The sequence below is a fragment of the Vulpes vulpes genome, chromosome 2, assembly GCF_048418805.1.
Source record: "Vulpes vulpes isolate BD-2025 chromosome 2, VulVul3, whole genome shotgun sequence".
Lineage (NCBI taxonomy): Eukaryota > Metazoa > Chordata > Mammalia > Carnivora > Canidae > Vulpes > Vulpes vulpes.
This window is the reverse complement of record NC_132781.1, coordinates 161,014,496-161,027,598: the sequence shown is the minus strand read 5'-3', so window position 1 is coordinate 161,027,598 and position 13,103 is coordinate 161,014,496. Positions and strand designations below refer to the sequence as shown.

The window sequence follows — 13,103 nt, the reverse complement described above, 5'->3', positions numbered from 1 at the left end:
TTATAATTAACCAGCTTGAATTGTACTCATTGACTGTAGAATATGGTCATTTTCAGGACATTTGGAACATTCCTGAAAACTGGCTACACACTTGGCCCTGAGGTGGATCTCAGCAAATTTCAAAGACTTTACTGGCAGTTAAGGCAGTGATTCTTGACATTTTGCAAGTTATAGACTCTTGAAAATCCCATATGTCCTATAAGTTAAGATTGTCACCTTCGGCACTACTGACATTTGGGGCTATGTAAGTCTTTGCCAAGGGGGTAGTTCTGTGCATTGTAGGATTCTAGCAGCATGGCATCCCTGGACTCTACCCACTAGTTGCCAGTAGCACCTTTGCTCTGGCAGTGGCAACTAAAAATGTCTCCAGACATTGCTAAATATCCCCTGGTGGGCAAAACCACTCCCAGTTGAGAACCACCATTACAGATCTTTTCTTCAGAGAAATAATACCATTTTTCATACAATTTTTTTCCTAAATGGTCTTGTCCTCACAGAGGACAGTTGTGGGATGTTTTGTATGAAAAAGCAGTGGAATAGCCAAGAAGCCTGAAGGTTTGATCTTTGCTCTGTGCACAGCCTCCTCCTGTCCAGTGCATGGGGTCTTGTGCACAAGAGTGTGGGAGCATCACAGAGTTCCTGGTGCTGAGGGCCTGAGGGCTCCCTGCCCACCTGTTTCACGGATATTAGGCTTCTGTTTTGTTCCAGGCCTTGTCTAAGTGCTAATCACAGAGTTCAAGTCCGTAACAGTGGCGGGGCGGGGGGAGGCTGTAAAATATGTGATAACATGTGATCGTGAAGGAATGTAAAAGGGAGAGCTTCTTGTCTGAGAAGCAGGTGATTAACTGTGTATGGGGCCAGAGAAGACTCCACCATGGAGAGGCAGACATCAGCGTGGGTTTTGCAGGATAAGTGGAAGTTTGCAAAGGGGAGGATATTGCAGGCAGGTGAGTCAGCATGCTGGGTTCTGGGGGTTGGTAACAGCTCAGCTTCACAGTGATATAAAACAGGAACCAAAGATAAAGGTATGAACGAGGCGTTCTTAGGAGCTTGGACTTGATCTGACAGGCAGTTGAAGGGGTTTTAGTGGGGAAGTGATACAACTAGACTTTTGTGTAGAAAGTTGATTTGAATGGTGCTGTGAAGAACAGATTGGAGGCCAGGAGACTATTTGGAAGCTACACAAGGAACCCAGCTGCATGTTGAGATCTAGAGCTATCACCATGGCCACGGGGTTGGAGGGAGATGAACCCTCAGAGAGTCAGGTTCCCAGACCCGAGGCTAGTAAAGGGAGGTCTGCATCCATTACCTCAAAGGACACAGTAATGTCCCTGGTCAGAGGACACCATCCTTAGCTTTGAAAATAAAGACATAAGTTTTTATCTAAGAGAGATTTTTTTTCCACTTTTTATATACATTTTTTTCCTCTAGGAAATAGACAGACGGTTGGAAAAAAAACTGAAGATCACACAAAAGGAGAGGTAAGGCTGCTGTCTGGTCTGAGGGCTCATGCTCTCTGCTGTTCGAGAGCTGGGCAGTCAGTGGTATTCTCCAGGTGGCCGTTAGGGTTAGCAGGGTAGGCACCCGAGCATGTCCCTCAAAGATGTGGTGGCTTGAGGCTTTGAGAGTGAGTCTGGAGTGTCGCATCTGCCTTCTAACTCAGTGGGTACCTGGTGTGAGGTGGTCTGGTGGAAAGTGGGGAGGTGACAAATCAGAAAACTTGGGTCTTAGGCTTGGCTCTGTTCCAGTTGCTCCGAGGTTTGGGACAAGTTGTTTTGGAAAAATCAGTTTCTTTCTCTGTGATATAAAGCGATTGGACAGATGATTTCTCTGGGCCCTCAGTAGCATGGTGGCTGAGGGCATTATGGGGATATTCTGGAAAAAAAGATCTCAGAAATTCTCAAAGACCTTTTTAAGGGTATTTTCCCACAGCCACACAGAGAAAGTGGGTTTCAGAGCAGGTGAGAGTTGACCTCAGCAGTCTGTCTTTGGGCTTAGGTAAGCTGTGGGCCTGCCCTAGAGAGAGAGGAGAGGGAAGGGAGGAGGAGGAGAGGACCTCTCTGGACTTGATAGTCGTTCCCCAGGAGATGCCAGGAGGGCCCTGCCCACCCACTAGTTTCCTGGTTCCCTGACTCTTTGATCGGATTGCTGGCTCCTTGTCTGTCTGCTCATCTCAGCAACTGCACTGATGTCTGGTTCTAGTCCCCTTGCCACGCCATTCCTGTCCTGCCCAGGACTTGTTCCAGTTCCTCCTAGCGGCAGCAGACTTCCTCCAGCCCCTTCCCCACCTGACAGCTGTGGTTCTGAAAACAGGCCCCTGTAGGCTGTTTGGTTCTGAAGAGAAGCTCATTTAGGCCGCTTTTGGGAGGGTCTTTCTGGCTGGTGAAGAGCGATCATTCCTGCCTGGATCCCCTTTTCCCCTGTGGCTTTTGTTTCTCTCCCTTCCTGTGTGGTTCTCTACCTCTCCTTGTGGACACATTGCCCAGTGTGCACATCCACCAGCCTTGGACAGTGCTTCTCCTCTGAGCACTGCCCAGCACTGTTTCTAGGATTGTCCTTTACCCCAGCCCCGCCGCGTCCAGCATACCAGAGAGCCATGGTGAGGGAGGTGTCTCTGCTCAGAAAGTCTTCTGAAGAGGTGATCCCGTTGTCTGGTGTAGCTTGTCTCTGGGAGGCACAGGTCACTTACCAGAGGTCTGAGGCAGTTTGGTAAATCCTGTCTTGATGCCAGGCAGGGATGGCGGAGTGGGCTCCTTTGTAGTGTTTGACTGGTTTAAGCACATGTGGTAGAAGGCCATGGCTGGAGTGAACGCTCTGCTGACCCCTAAGCTGGGGGGCTCCCACTACACCAGCCTGTTACACTCTGCTCTGTGTAGGGAAGTTGGGATTTTAACTGACATCATTGGATTCTGGGCACGAAATGTCTTGCCATAGGGGCCAAACGGTGGTTGATGTTGACTGTGAACCTGGGGATAGAAGTCCCAGAATGAGATGCTGTTCCAGCCCCTTTTGCCTGGGGTTAGGTCTGAGGAGCAGACCTGAGGTCGACGTGAACTTATGGCGAGGTTGCTCTTTTGAGAAACCCCTCTTGAGGAGTAAGAATGTTGGTGTCTGGTCAGAGGCCAGAGAATAATGAGTAGACTTAGGAGGGGAAAGTGATGGGGGGTGGGTGAGGTACATGGATGGGGCCTCTGTGGTCAAGGATAGGACTTGTGAAGCTGTGTTTGCTCTTTGTCAGCAGGAAATCCAAATCTCCTCCCAAAGTGCCCATTGTGATTCAGGACGATAGCCTTCCCACGGGGCCCCCTCCACAGATCCGCATCCTCAAGAGACCCACCAGCAACGGTGTGGTCAGCAGCCCCAACTCCACCAGCAGGCCAGCCCTTCCTGTCAAGTCCCTAGCTCAGCGGGAGGCGGAGTACGCCGAGGCCCGGAAGCGGATCCTGGGCAGCGCCAGCCCTGAGGAGGAGCAAGAGAAACCCATCCTCGACCGGTGAGTGTGGCTGGCAGGGCTGACCGCGGACCGGACCGCTATGCCAGGCGACTTTGAGGTAGAGGAGGGGGAGTGGCCTGGGGACAAGCAGAGTAGTGAGAGCAGGCAGGCGGCATCTCCAGCTGCTAAGCCGAGCCCGGGGGCAAGGTCAGGGTCTGCCATTTGGCTTACTGGTGTACCCCCTCTGCGTGTCGCAGACTGAGTCAGAAATCTGCCATTTCCTTCCACTTGGGGCTGCCTAGCCTCTCCGTACCCTCATAGCCTCATCTGGGGGGGGAAATGGGATAACGATAGTACCTCCCCTGTCAACTCATTGTGCAAATGAATAAGTATAGTGTCCTGAGAACCCTGCTTGGCACAGCGGAAGTGCTTAGATGTTATCTTCGGGGTCTCATAATAGCTCTCTGTGATGTTTGGTGAATTTTCTAAATCCTTTTTCATTACCGGCACTTTTTTTCTCTGTAGTCCTACAGGTTGCATTATGTAAATTTGTCACCTTCTGCCAAAGCAGTATTTGTAAAAGTAGCCTCTTTCTGACTTTGAGAGGCCTCCTGGGGCTTGCTATTCTGGGACTTGATCTATGTACCTTCTTCCTGTCCCTTCGTTAATCTGATAGACTTCCGTTCTCCAAGCCTTCACTTGGCAGACTAGAAAAATCTGTTTCCTTTTAGTCTTCCATATTAGTATGAGTCATGATTTGGAGAGAAGCAGGGCGCAGCAGTGGCCGGTGCTGGGTCCCTCTGCTGAGCCCTAGGTTTGGGGTCTTACCTCTGCTTGACAGCCTGGAGCGGTGCCACACAGTGCCGTGGAGGTGGAGCTGTCCAGGGTCACTGCCTCAGGACAGGGTGGGCCCTTGAGCACTCCCCCTATCTCTAGATTCAGGGGAAGAGGTGAGCCTAGACTCCCAGCCCGCCCCCCCCCCCCCCCCCCCCCCCCCCCCCGCCCATGAGCTTCCCAGCTCGTCAGAGAGGGAGCCAGAGTTGGCTGATAGCTACTTTGGCTTCTGCCCTAGCTGCAGTTTTAAGATTTGGCTTTAAGATTTGGGGACCTTGGGCAGCCCCGGTGGCGCAGCAGTTTAGCACCGCCTGCAGCCCAGGGCATGATCCTGGAGACCCCAGATCGAGTCCTGCATCGGGCTTCCTGCATGGAGCCTGCTTCTCCCTCTGCTTGTGTCTCTGCCTCTCTCTCTCTCTCTGAATGAATAAAAAATAAATCTTTTAAAAAAAAAAAGTTAAAAAAAAAAAGATTTGGGGACCTCTTGTATGTCTTTTTTCAGGCCTCCCTCTGATCTTCTTCCCTCCAGGCCAACCAGGATCTCCCAACCTGAGGACAGCAGGCAGCCCAATAATGTGATCAGACAGCCTTTGGGTCCAGATGGGTCACAGGGCTTCAAACAGCGCAGATAAATGCGTGCGGGAAAGGATGCCGCCACCGCTGCCGCCATCACCGCCTCTTGGGTCGTCCGCCACGGGTCGCACTGCCGTGGCAGACAGCTGGACTTGAGCAGAGGGAACGACCTGACTTACTTGCACTGTGACCCCCTTTGCTCCGCCCACTGTGACCTTGAACCCCATGCACTGTGACCTCCCTCCTTCCCCCCCTTCCCACTGTGATTGGCACGTCTACAAGGGCTGTCCCAAGTCAATGGAAAGGGAAAGGGTGGGGGTTAGGGGAGGGTTGGGGGGACCCAAGAAGGACTCAGAGTAGAGAGTCAGACAGTGTCACTCGGCCACTTGGGGTAAAGCCAGTGCCAGCAATAACAGTTTATCATGCTCATTAATTTGGGATTTCAAAATACGGATGAGAACTCCCGTCCACCCACCCGCAAGTGCATGTCTTCATCACTTAAAAGCAAGTTCCATTTGAAAATGTCCTTTCTTTTTTTTTTTTCTCCTTCCTACTTTTGTTTGTTTATACAAATAATCTGATTTGCAAGAAAAAGTGCATGGGAGGGGTTTTAGCAGTTTAATGAATTTTTAATTGAGAAAGGGTAGTTTGGTAGTCTACTTAAAAATGTTTCTGGGAAATTCACCAGAAACATTAACCAATAGGACTTTGGTGAGCTTAGCTTCTGTATTCCTACTGCCGCCCAGAAAAGGGGCAGGGCTCTGCAGCCCCCAGGACAGATGAGCACCCCATGCCTATACCTCCCTCCCCCAGCTAAGTCCCAGGGCATCTTCGCCCTACCTGGAGACTGAGCTAGCTCTATAGGCTCAGAGAGCCTGGGGAGGATGCCAACCCCACCTCTAGTATTTTGGGAGATAGGGAAAGTGAACAGACTTCCCCTTCCCATACCCCTCAGGGTGGTTCCCTGCCAGCCAGGCTTGCTCCTTCTAGAAGAGAGCAGGGAGTGAGATGCACTCCGGGCTCGGAAGTAAGGAATGTGAGACTTGCTCAGTGTTTTGCTGTTAGCCCGAGGAGAACCAGGAGAAAGTGGTTCCAGGACTCTGAACCTCCTGCCCAGTGTGCTCGGAAGGTGGATAGATCTTCCCACTCCAGCAAGGCTTGAACTCTCAAGAGTCTGTGGAGCACCATCTCTGTTGATGGCACCATGCCTAGTATATTTCCTTTGTGAAATCACTACCTTGGGAGCAGACCATTCTGAATACATGTGGGAAAAGGCAAGCTGTGCATTGCAAAGATTGGTGGTGACAGACCATAGACCCAGGCCACCCCTCACCCATTTTTCCAGAGCAAGGCTCTGGAATGAAGGCAGTTTCCCCTCTGTCCCTAGAGCCTAGAGATTTGCTTTGGCTCTTTAAGGTGGGAGAGGCTAAGAGGGCAGCTGCCTAGAGCAGCTATGTGTGTGTTTGTATAACTGGGTCCTCTCAGGCTTTCTGGTCTCTTCCATTGCACTGCGCCTTATCCCTCAGCCAGCCAGGTAGCCTCCCCACTCAGCGGATGAATTTTGGAGTGGGTGATAGGACATTTTGTGATTAGGGCAGCTTGTGGTGGCCAAGGTGGCAAGCTAGGTTTTGCAGGCTCACTCCACCTTTGGTTTACCTGGCTCTCAGCCTTGCCCTGTGGGAATGTAGGTCAGGCCCAGTAAGCCATGTCCCACTGCATCTCCCGCTGAGGAGGAAGGGCCAGCTGCCCGTTGAATCAGCAGCTAGTCCACAGCATAGCCTTATAACCATGAGCAGCCAGGAAATGGTGCGTGAGCAGAGCTGGAACAGAGTTTCAGTCACAAAGAGGCCACAGGCTGTTGGGTTGTACCCACAGGCTGTTGTAAGAGGGATGATCCCCCAGAAGTGGCCAAGGAAGAAGATTGGCTGCTGTCTTTATAGTTCCACTGCCCTGACCAAGTTTCCTCCTTCTAGATGTACAGTGTCTAGCCTTCATGTAATAGTAGTTTCTGGCCCAAGATGAGACTGTCCTTTCAGTTGGAGAAGGGTACAGAGGTAGGCCAGGTGGGATGGCCAGGAATACTGATTGCTCAGCCATCGGGACCACCTGCTCTTGCCCCCCTCTCCCCTAGTGGGAGCCGAAGGGAAGGCTGGCTGATGGGTGTCTGTGGATTGAGGATGTAGTAGGGACTGGTGTTCCCACCTCCCTCTGGCCAAAGATGGGGCTTTGCCCACTGTACCTGCCACCACCCATCAACAGTTGTACTCTTGGCTTCCCAGATGGAGAGGTGGCAGGCAAAATTTTAAAGAGAAAGAAATGAAAACGAGATGTGTTGGGGGGAGGTGGGAGGGTTGATGGGAGAATGGTTTGGATTTTGTGTGTGGGGGTTTTTTTTTGTTTGTTTTTTGTTTTGTTTTCTTTCTTTTTTTTTTTTTTTTTTTTTTTTTTGATTGTCTGTAACTTTCCTTAAGTGCTTCTTCTTCTTCTTTTTTTTTTTGTTTGTTTTTTTCTTTTAAGTAAGCTGCAGGCTTTGGCTTGGAAAACCCCAGGGGGGGTGGGGGTGGGGCAGAAACCTGAGGCTGCTGCCTGTTTATCTGCCTTCATGGTACTGTCCCCCTTTCCCCCAGCTCCTCCCTGACCCCATGAGCCAGGCCTCAGACCTTCCAGCTAACCGCTTCCCATGAGCCACTACTCTGATGTCAGCCTATAACCAAAGGAGCTGGGGGTCCAGGCCTGGTGACCAACCCTTCTCAGCCCACTCAATCAGGGTGCTCCCCACCTGCAGGCAGGAGGCAACACCCTATCTGCTACCATCAGCCCCTTCCAGAGCCCACTGCCCCGCCCTGCCCTGTCCAGCCCAGCCATACCCTGCTCTGCCCCATGTGGGGATGCTCTGCTCAGGGATGGGCGGGCAGGGCTGCCCCAGCCTCCCTGGTAAGCAGAGGCTCTGGAAACGTCCGGGGTCCTGTTTTCTGCTCGTGTGATCCCAGGGGTGCATGTGGGCCCCTTGGGTGTCTGAACAGAAGGGCATGGGAGGGAGGGCCGCACCCCTGCAGTCCTGCTCTGCTGGTCTAGCGGGCAGCTGCCTACCCCACCCCACCCCGCACCGCGGGCTCCTGAGTCGGCAGATTAAGCATTTTATAAATTGTATTTTAAATACATGTTTTAAACTTGTCAGAACCTTGTCCTCATTTCAGTCCCTGGCCTCCTAACCTCTTGCTATGCCTGCTTGATTAATCACTGGGGGAGCTACCTCTGCTCAGTCCCAGGGAGGGGCTCTCTCTGTTAGAGAAATAGGCCTGGGGTGGTGTGTGGGTTGGGGGGCAAAGACCCGCATACCCTTAAGTTCCATGAGAAAGGCCCCCAAGCGTCTGGGGCCCTCTCAGAGCATGGCTGAGACCCCTCCTGCCCTTCTGCAAAGTCAGTCTGCTGCTTTTAAGGTCCAGAATCTTTACCTTCGAGCAAGTGGGAAGAGATGCTTTCGCCTTTGTGAGGCTCCTAGTCCAAAGGAGCACTCATCTGAAGAGTCCCAACTCTGAGCTTTGAGAGTGCATAGAAGGTCAAGACTTTGCACCCAGGGTCCCTTTAGCAGGAGTCCCAACCCTGGCAGGGTTTCAAGATGTTTCTTGCTTCAGGGTTTCCTAAGCCTGAGGGAAGCTGGGGCCCTGTACTCTGAGAGCCAAGTGGAAAACCTGTGGGCCTTCCTTGCCCCACACACAGAAGCCGAGGTTCTTGGTGTTTATTGGCTTACCAGGCCACAAAAACAAAATCCAGCAGCGGTACCTGCCTGATGACCTGAACAGCTGCCCAGAGTCAGGACTCCATAGGTCAGTGTGTTCGAGCCAGGACAGAGCTGAGCCACTTTCGGCACTCGGAGCCGTGTTCCCTAGGGAGAGAGGTGAGGAGAAAGGTGGGAGGAAATGAGCCATTCCCACATGCCCCGGGGAGAGGAGGCTTTCCTGGGAAGCAATGGAGCCTAGTAGTTGGGCTCAGGGGCCTGACTGCAAGTCCTGATTCCTTTTGTCCCCAAAGTGCCTGAAAGGGGATTGGCAGGGGAAGCTTCCCTCCATCCAGCAGTCAAGCCTGTTTCATACTGCTCCTAACATGGAGTCATACTCAGGCAAAAGACTTGCGAGCTGACCTCATGCATGAGAAGGGCAGATGGTACCAGCCTAAGAGAAAGACGCTATGTGCCACTGTGTCGGCACAGGAAGGAAGAAGTGCCCTGACTTAAGCACAGCCAGTGTGGTACATGGGCCCTCAATGTAGGTTAGTTTCTCACTGCTTCCATCCTTTCCCCCTTTTCCTCCCTGGAGCAGCAGTATCCTGGGCATCATCTCTTGGAAGGATGGATTCCCCTCAGGTTAGGCCAGGGCCTTGTGAAAAAGGAGGTGAATGGGCCTGGGCTGGAGCTCCTGCCTCTTGGGCACCCACCTGCTTCCTTGAGATCCTGACTGGAAGAGGAGGCTATGGATGTCGGGGCCCAGGCTGGCGGGGGTGCATGGGTCCAGCACATACTGGCTGCCCTGCTTCCGACGAACCATCTTCTTGTCCAACCTCGGACAGAGTGGGATGCAGGGCACCTGGGCATAGGGGCTCTGCAGGTTGGCAGCTGGCAAGGGAGGAGGAGGCAGGAGAGGGGAATGCTTCAGAGCAAGCCCAGCCTTGGGAGGCAGGCAGACCCAGCTGAAATCCCAGCTTTGCCACATAACAAGCTGGGTGGGTTTGGGCAGATCCGTTAACCTGAGCCTCTGTGTAAGCTGGAGGCGAGTACCCACCCCACACAGCTGACGATGAGGATTAAAGGGCTAATACACGCACAGCGCGCAGCTAAACACTGAGCACTGTGTAAGGGCTAACAGCTTACACAGGAGCACATGTCTTGGTGATGGGTCCTGCATTCTGGTTGGCACACTAGAGAGACTCTGGAAAGCTCCTAGCCCATCACTTGGCACCTGCACTTAAGGGGAGACAGTCTTGCCCAGTGAAAAGAGCACAGGTTTTGGAGTCAGACCTGGGTATAAACTGCCCTTTCTGACACACATTAGCTGTGGGACCTTGGGCATAGACTTCCTCAGTTTCACTGTTCTCATCTGTAAAATGGGGTAAACATGTGATGGTGAGGATTAAATTCTAGCACATTTACAAAGAGCTTAGCATGGGGAGTGACCACAATGTTCAGTTAATGGTGATCTACGATTGCTAATCACCCACCCTGCTCAGTGGAGGCTCTTGGGACCAACGTGTGCTCAGCGCTAAGCCCAGGGCAAGAGCGCAGAAGGCCCTTGTCAGAGGGCTAGCGATAGTGATTTTCCGATCATTGACTAATGCACACAGTTAATCCTGAAGTGGGAAACCATGTCTCTCAGCTCCTAGGTCTGGCTGTCGGGGCCCAGGGAAAGAGGCCAGGTGGGCAGGAAAGCAGAGTGCTCACCATGCCCAAGGCCCTCACCATAGTTCTGCTGCTTCAGCCGGCTCAGGATCCTGAGGACCCTTCGTTCTGGGACTTCCAAATCTGCCTCCTGGGGGTTGTAGGGAAGCTTCTTCCGGGACCGCAGCCGGCCTATGGCCAACTCCATCTCTCGGGCCTTGCAGGTGCCTTCCTTCAGCTTCTTCTGGTAATAGCTGGGGAGGCAGTGCCCACCCAGCTCAGCCTGGCTGTATTTAGTTCATCCTCCTCCCCCCTCACTGCTTAGGAGCCCCTGTTCTGCCTAGCCAGCTCTGGGACAGGGACACAAGCCCAGGAGTTAGGAGACATGGGTTTCAGTCCCATCTCTGCCATTAACTCCCCCTCACTGCCTTGCTTTGGCCTCCAGTCACCCTTATGTCAATTGGTTATCTCTACCCTATCACTGCAAGTCACAGGACTTCTCTGGGCTTCAGGTTTCCTGGGTAAAATGGACCAGTCTTTGTGTTATAGGATAAAATAACAAGGCCCATCAAGCACTCAGCAACGTGGCCCACGGAAAGAGCCTGGCAAATGTCACCTGTCATTGCTGTCGCTGATATTCTTACTTAGATGTACAAGTGCTCTGTAAGACAGCTGTGCAATTAACCTGCTCATCTTGCAGATTCAAGTTTTATTTTCTTGACACCCTGCTATTTGCCTTCCCACTAGACTGCAGCTCCGCACATTCATTCAGCAGATGAGTGTTTACTGTAGGCCGCCATGCATCTAGGTGCTTGGGGAAAGCAGTGCAGGAGAGAAGGTTTCTGCCTCCTACTGTCTCAGCCCCTCTCTCACTCCAGCCACTGCTGCGGTGACCACTTCCACACGGACTTCGAGCAGCTTTGCATAGGGGCAGTCTGAGGTGGCCTCACCTCAGAAGTCTCCTGCCTGGAGCTTCTCTGACACCCAGAGTGCAACCCAGAAGTTCAGAGGAATTAAACCACCATGGGGGTCACCCTTGACTAAAGGAGCTAGCAGCTAAGGTATACAAGTTTCTCTTTCTTCTAACAGAATTCTGAGTCACCATTCATAGTCTCCTCAGAAGATCCTGGGGGTGGTTGACTCAATAACAAATGCTCATATTGGTTCCTCCCTCCTCTGTTCACATTCTTTCTCTTGCTCCTCCTTGGAATCCCTTCTTAAATCAACCACCTAGGCACACACCTAGTGAGAGAGTTAGATCATGAAAAATAGATACAAGACCATGTCAGTAGTGATGGGTGTAATGAGAGCAAGTAAAAGCTGGTGAGTGGGTAGTGATGAGAGGCTAGTTTGCTCACAGTGCTCAGCAAAAGTCTCAGAGGTGATGATATTTGAGCAGAACGAGGGGAGGGAACAAGTCAAATGGATATCTCTGGAGGAATAGTCTTGGACAGAGGGAATGGCATGTGGAAAGGGCAGGAGGTAGAAAAGAGCTCAGTGAGCTCTAGGAATGGCAAGGAGGCCAGAAGGAGCTAGAGCCTGGTAAATGAGGAAGAGTGGGAGATGTGGGCAGCAGGATGGCAACCAGACCACCCAGGGCTTTGAGGCAGTGGTGAGGGGTGGGCATGCTACTTGGTGTTGGGAAACGTTTAAGGCTTAAGTTGTTAGTGCTGCTAAGGTCTATGCCTATCTCTGGGGCCTGAAATTTGGGGGTTTGATGAGTTTCACATAGAACACAAAAAATGACCAGAGCCCTCACATGAGAGTTGGATCTAGACCTCTGTGTAAAACTAGGACCTGAAAAGGCACATGCTGAGTAAAGAGATGATCCAGAAAATAACTTCACCCCACAGGGGCCAAAAGGACATGAGCAAAGTGTGTGCAACTTTCTCGGTCACAATTTTAAAGGAAATTGCTTGCTCTGCACTTCCTCTCTCCCCTTCCTGAGGGCTTGAATTCAAATGTGTTGCTGGTAAATTGGCTTAGGATTGACCTAGGAAATGGTGGAACAATAAGTTAGAAAGAAACAGTAAGTTGTATGCTGGGCAGCCTTGTCTTCCTGCCTGCTTCTTCTGGACTGTCAATATAAGAGAAAAATAAACTATCTTGTGTGAACTATAGTGCATTGGGGTCTATTCCTGAACTAATATAACCAATATAGAATTCTCTACCCAGCTAAACTACTCAGTAAGTGTGAATGTAAAATAAACTCTTTTGCAAACACATATAATCTTAAAAATTTTGCATCCCATGCATTCTTTCTCAAAAAGCTACCGGAGGACATGTTCTTCTAAAATGAGGGCATTAACCAAAACAGAAAAGGAAGATAACACAGAAAACAGGAGATCCGATACAGGAGAGGCAAAGGTAAAGGAAGATAGTGAAAGGAGCTCCCATATTGGACAAGTTTAGATTAGATCACTATAACTGAAAAGACAGAATAGGGCCATTTCAAGGGCTGGCCAGTTGTTGAATCACTGCCTTTGTAACTCAAAAAAAGCTACTAGGGAAACATGCTCCCGTTATTTTTTAATTAAACCAAACAAACCAAGAAAGATCAAGCAAACCAAGGAAAAGTAAGGCATGTAACCTAACAAACAGAGAATCTGAATCAGAGGAAAGGAATGAGTTAAAAAAAAAATCAAGGCAATTGTCAACTTCAGGAACTAGAAAGACAAGGAAATAAAATCATAGTATAATAAGATACTCAGCTATTAAAAATTACATAGCCAGAATAATACAAACTTCCCCAAATCATTTAGTCAAAAACAATATTTTAGGATAGGTAGAGGGGAGCTTAGGTGATAGTTGTATCAGATAGCTAAATCCATACTATAATAGGAAGTCAATAAAGGATAAAGTTATATCCGTTGAATGCTAACCAAAGGAAGT

General features: G+C 50.8%; 2 protein-coding genes across 5 annotated transcripts in view; one reads left to right on the top strand and one right to left on the bottom strand.

Annotated features, from left to right (window-relative positions):
- Positions 1 to 12,331, top strand: part of SZRD1 (SUZ RNA binding domain containing 1) — a 31,101-nt gene extending 18,770 nt beyond the window's left edge. For 2 of the 4 annotated variants that reach the window (XM_026011995.2, XM_026011997.2), the window contains exons 2-4: positions 1,432 to 1,481; positions 3,239 to 3,493; positions 4,797 to 12,331. In XM_026011995.2, coding sequence (XP_025867780.1) covers positions 1,432 to 1,481; positions 3,239 to 3,493; positions 4,797 to 4,899 — 408 coding nt within the window. In that variant the 3' untranslated portion in view covers positions 4,900 to 12,331. The remainder of the gene's footprint in view (positions 1 to 1,431; positions 1,482 to 3,238; positions 3,494 to 4,796) is intronic. The other 2 variants (XM_026011996.2, XM_072751098.1) reach the window with 1 other exon arrangement.
- SPATA21 (spermatogenesis associated 21) overlaps positions 8,667 to 13,103 on the bottom strand; it is a 26,625-nt gene continuing 22,188 nt past the window's right edge. The window contains exons 13-15 of the mRNA XM_026011879.2: positions 10,293 to 10,465; positions 9,275 to 9,452; positions 8,667 to 8,726 (exon numbers count right to left, since the gene is read on the bottom strand). Coding sequence (XP_025867664.2) covers positions 8,669 to 8,726; positions 9,275 to 9,452; positions 10,293 to 10,465 — 409 coding nt within the window. The 3' untranslated portion in view covers positions 8,667 to 8,668. The remainder of the gene's footprint in view (positions 8,727 to 9,274; positions 9,453 to 10,292; positions 10,466 to 13,103) is intronic.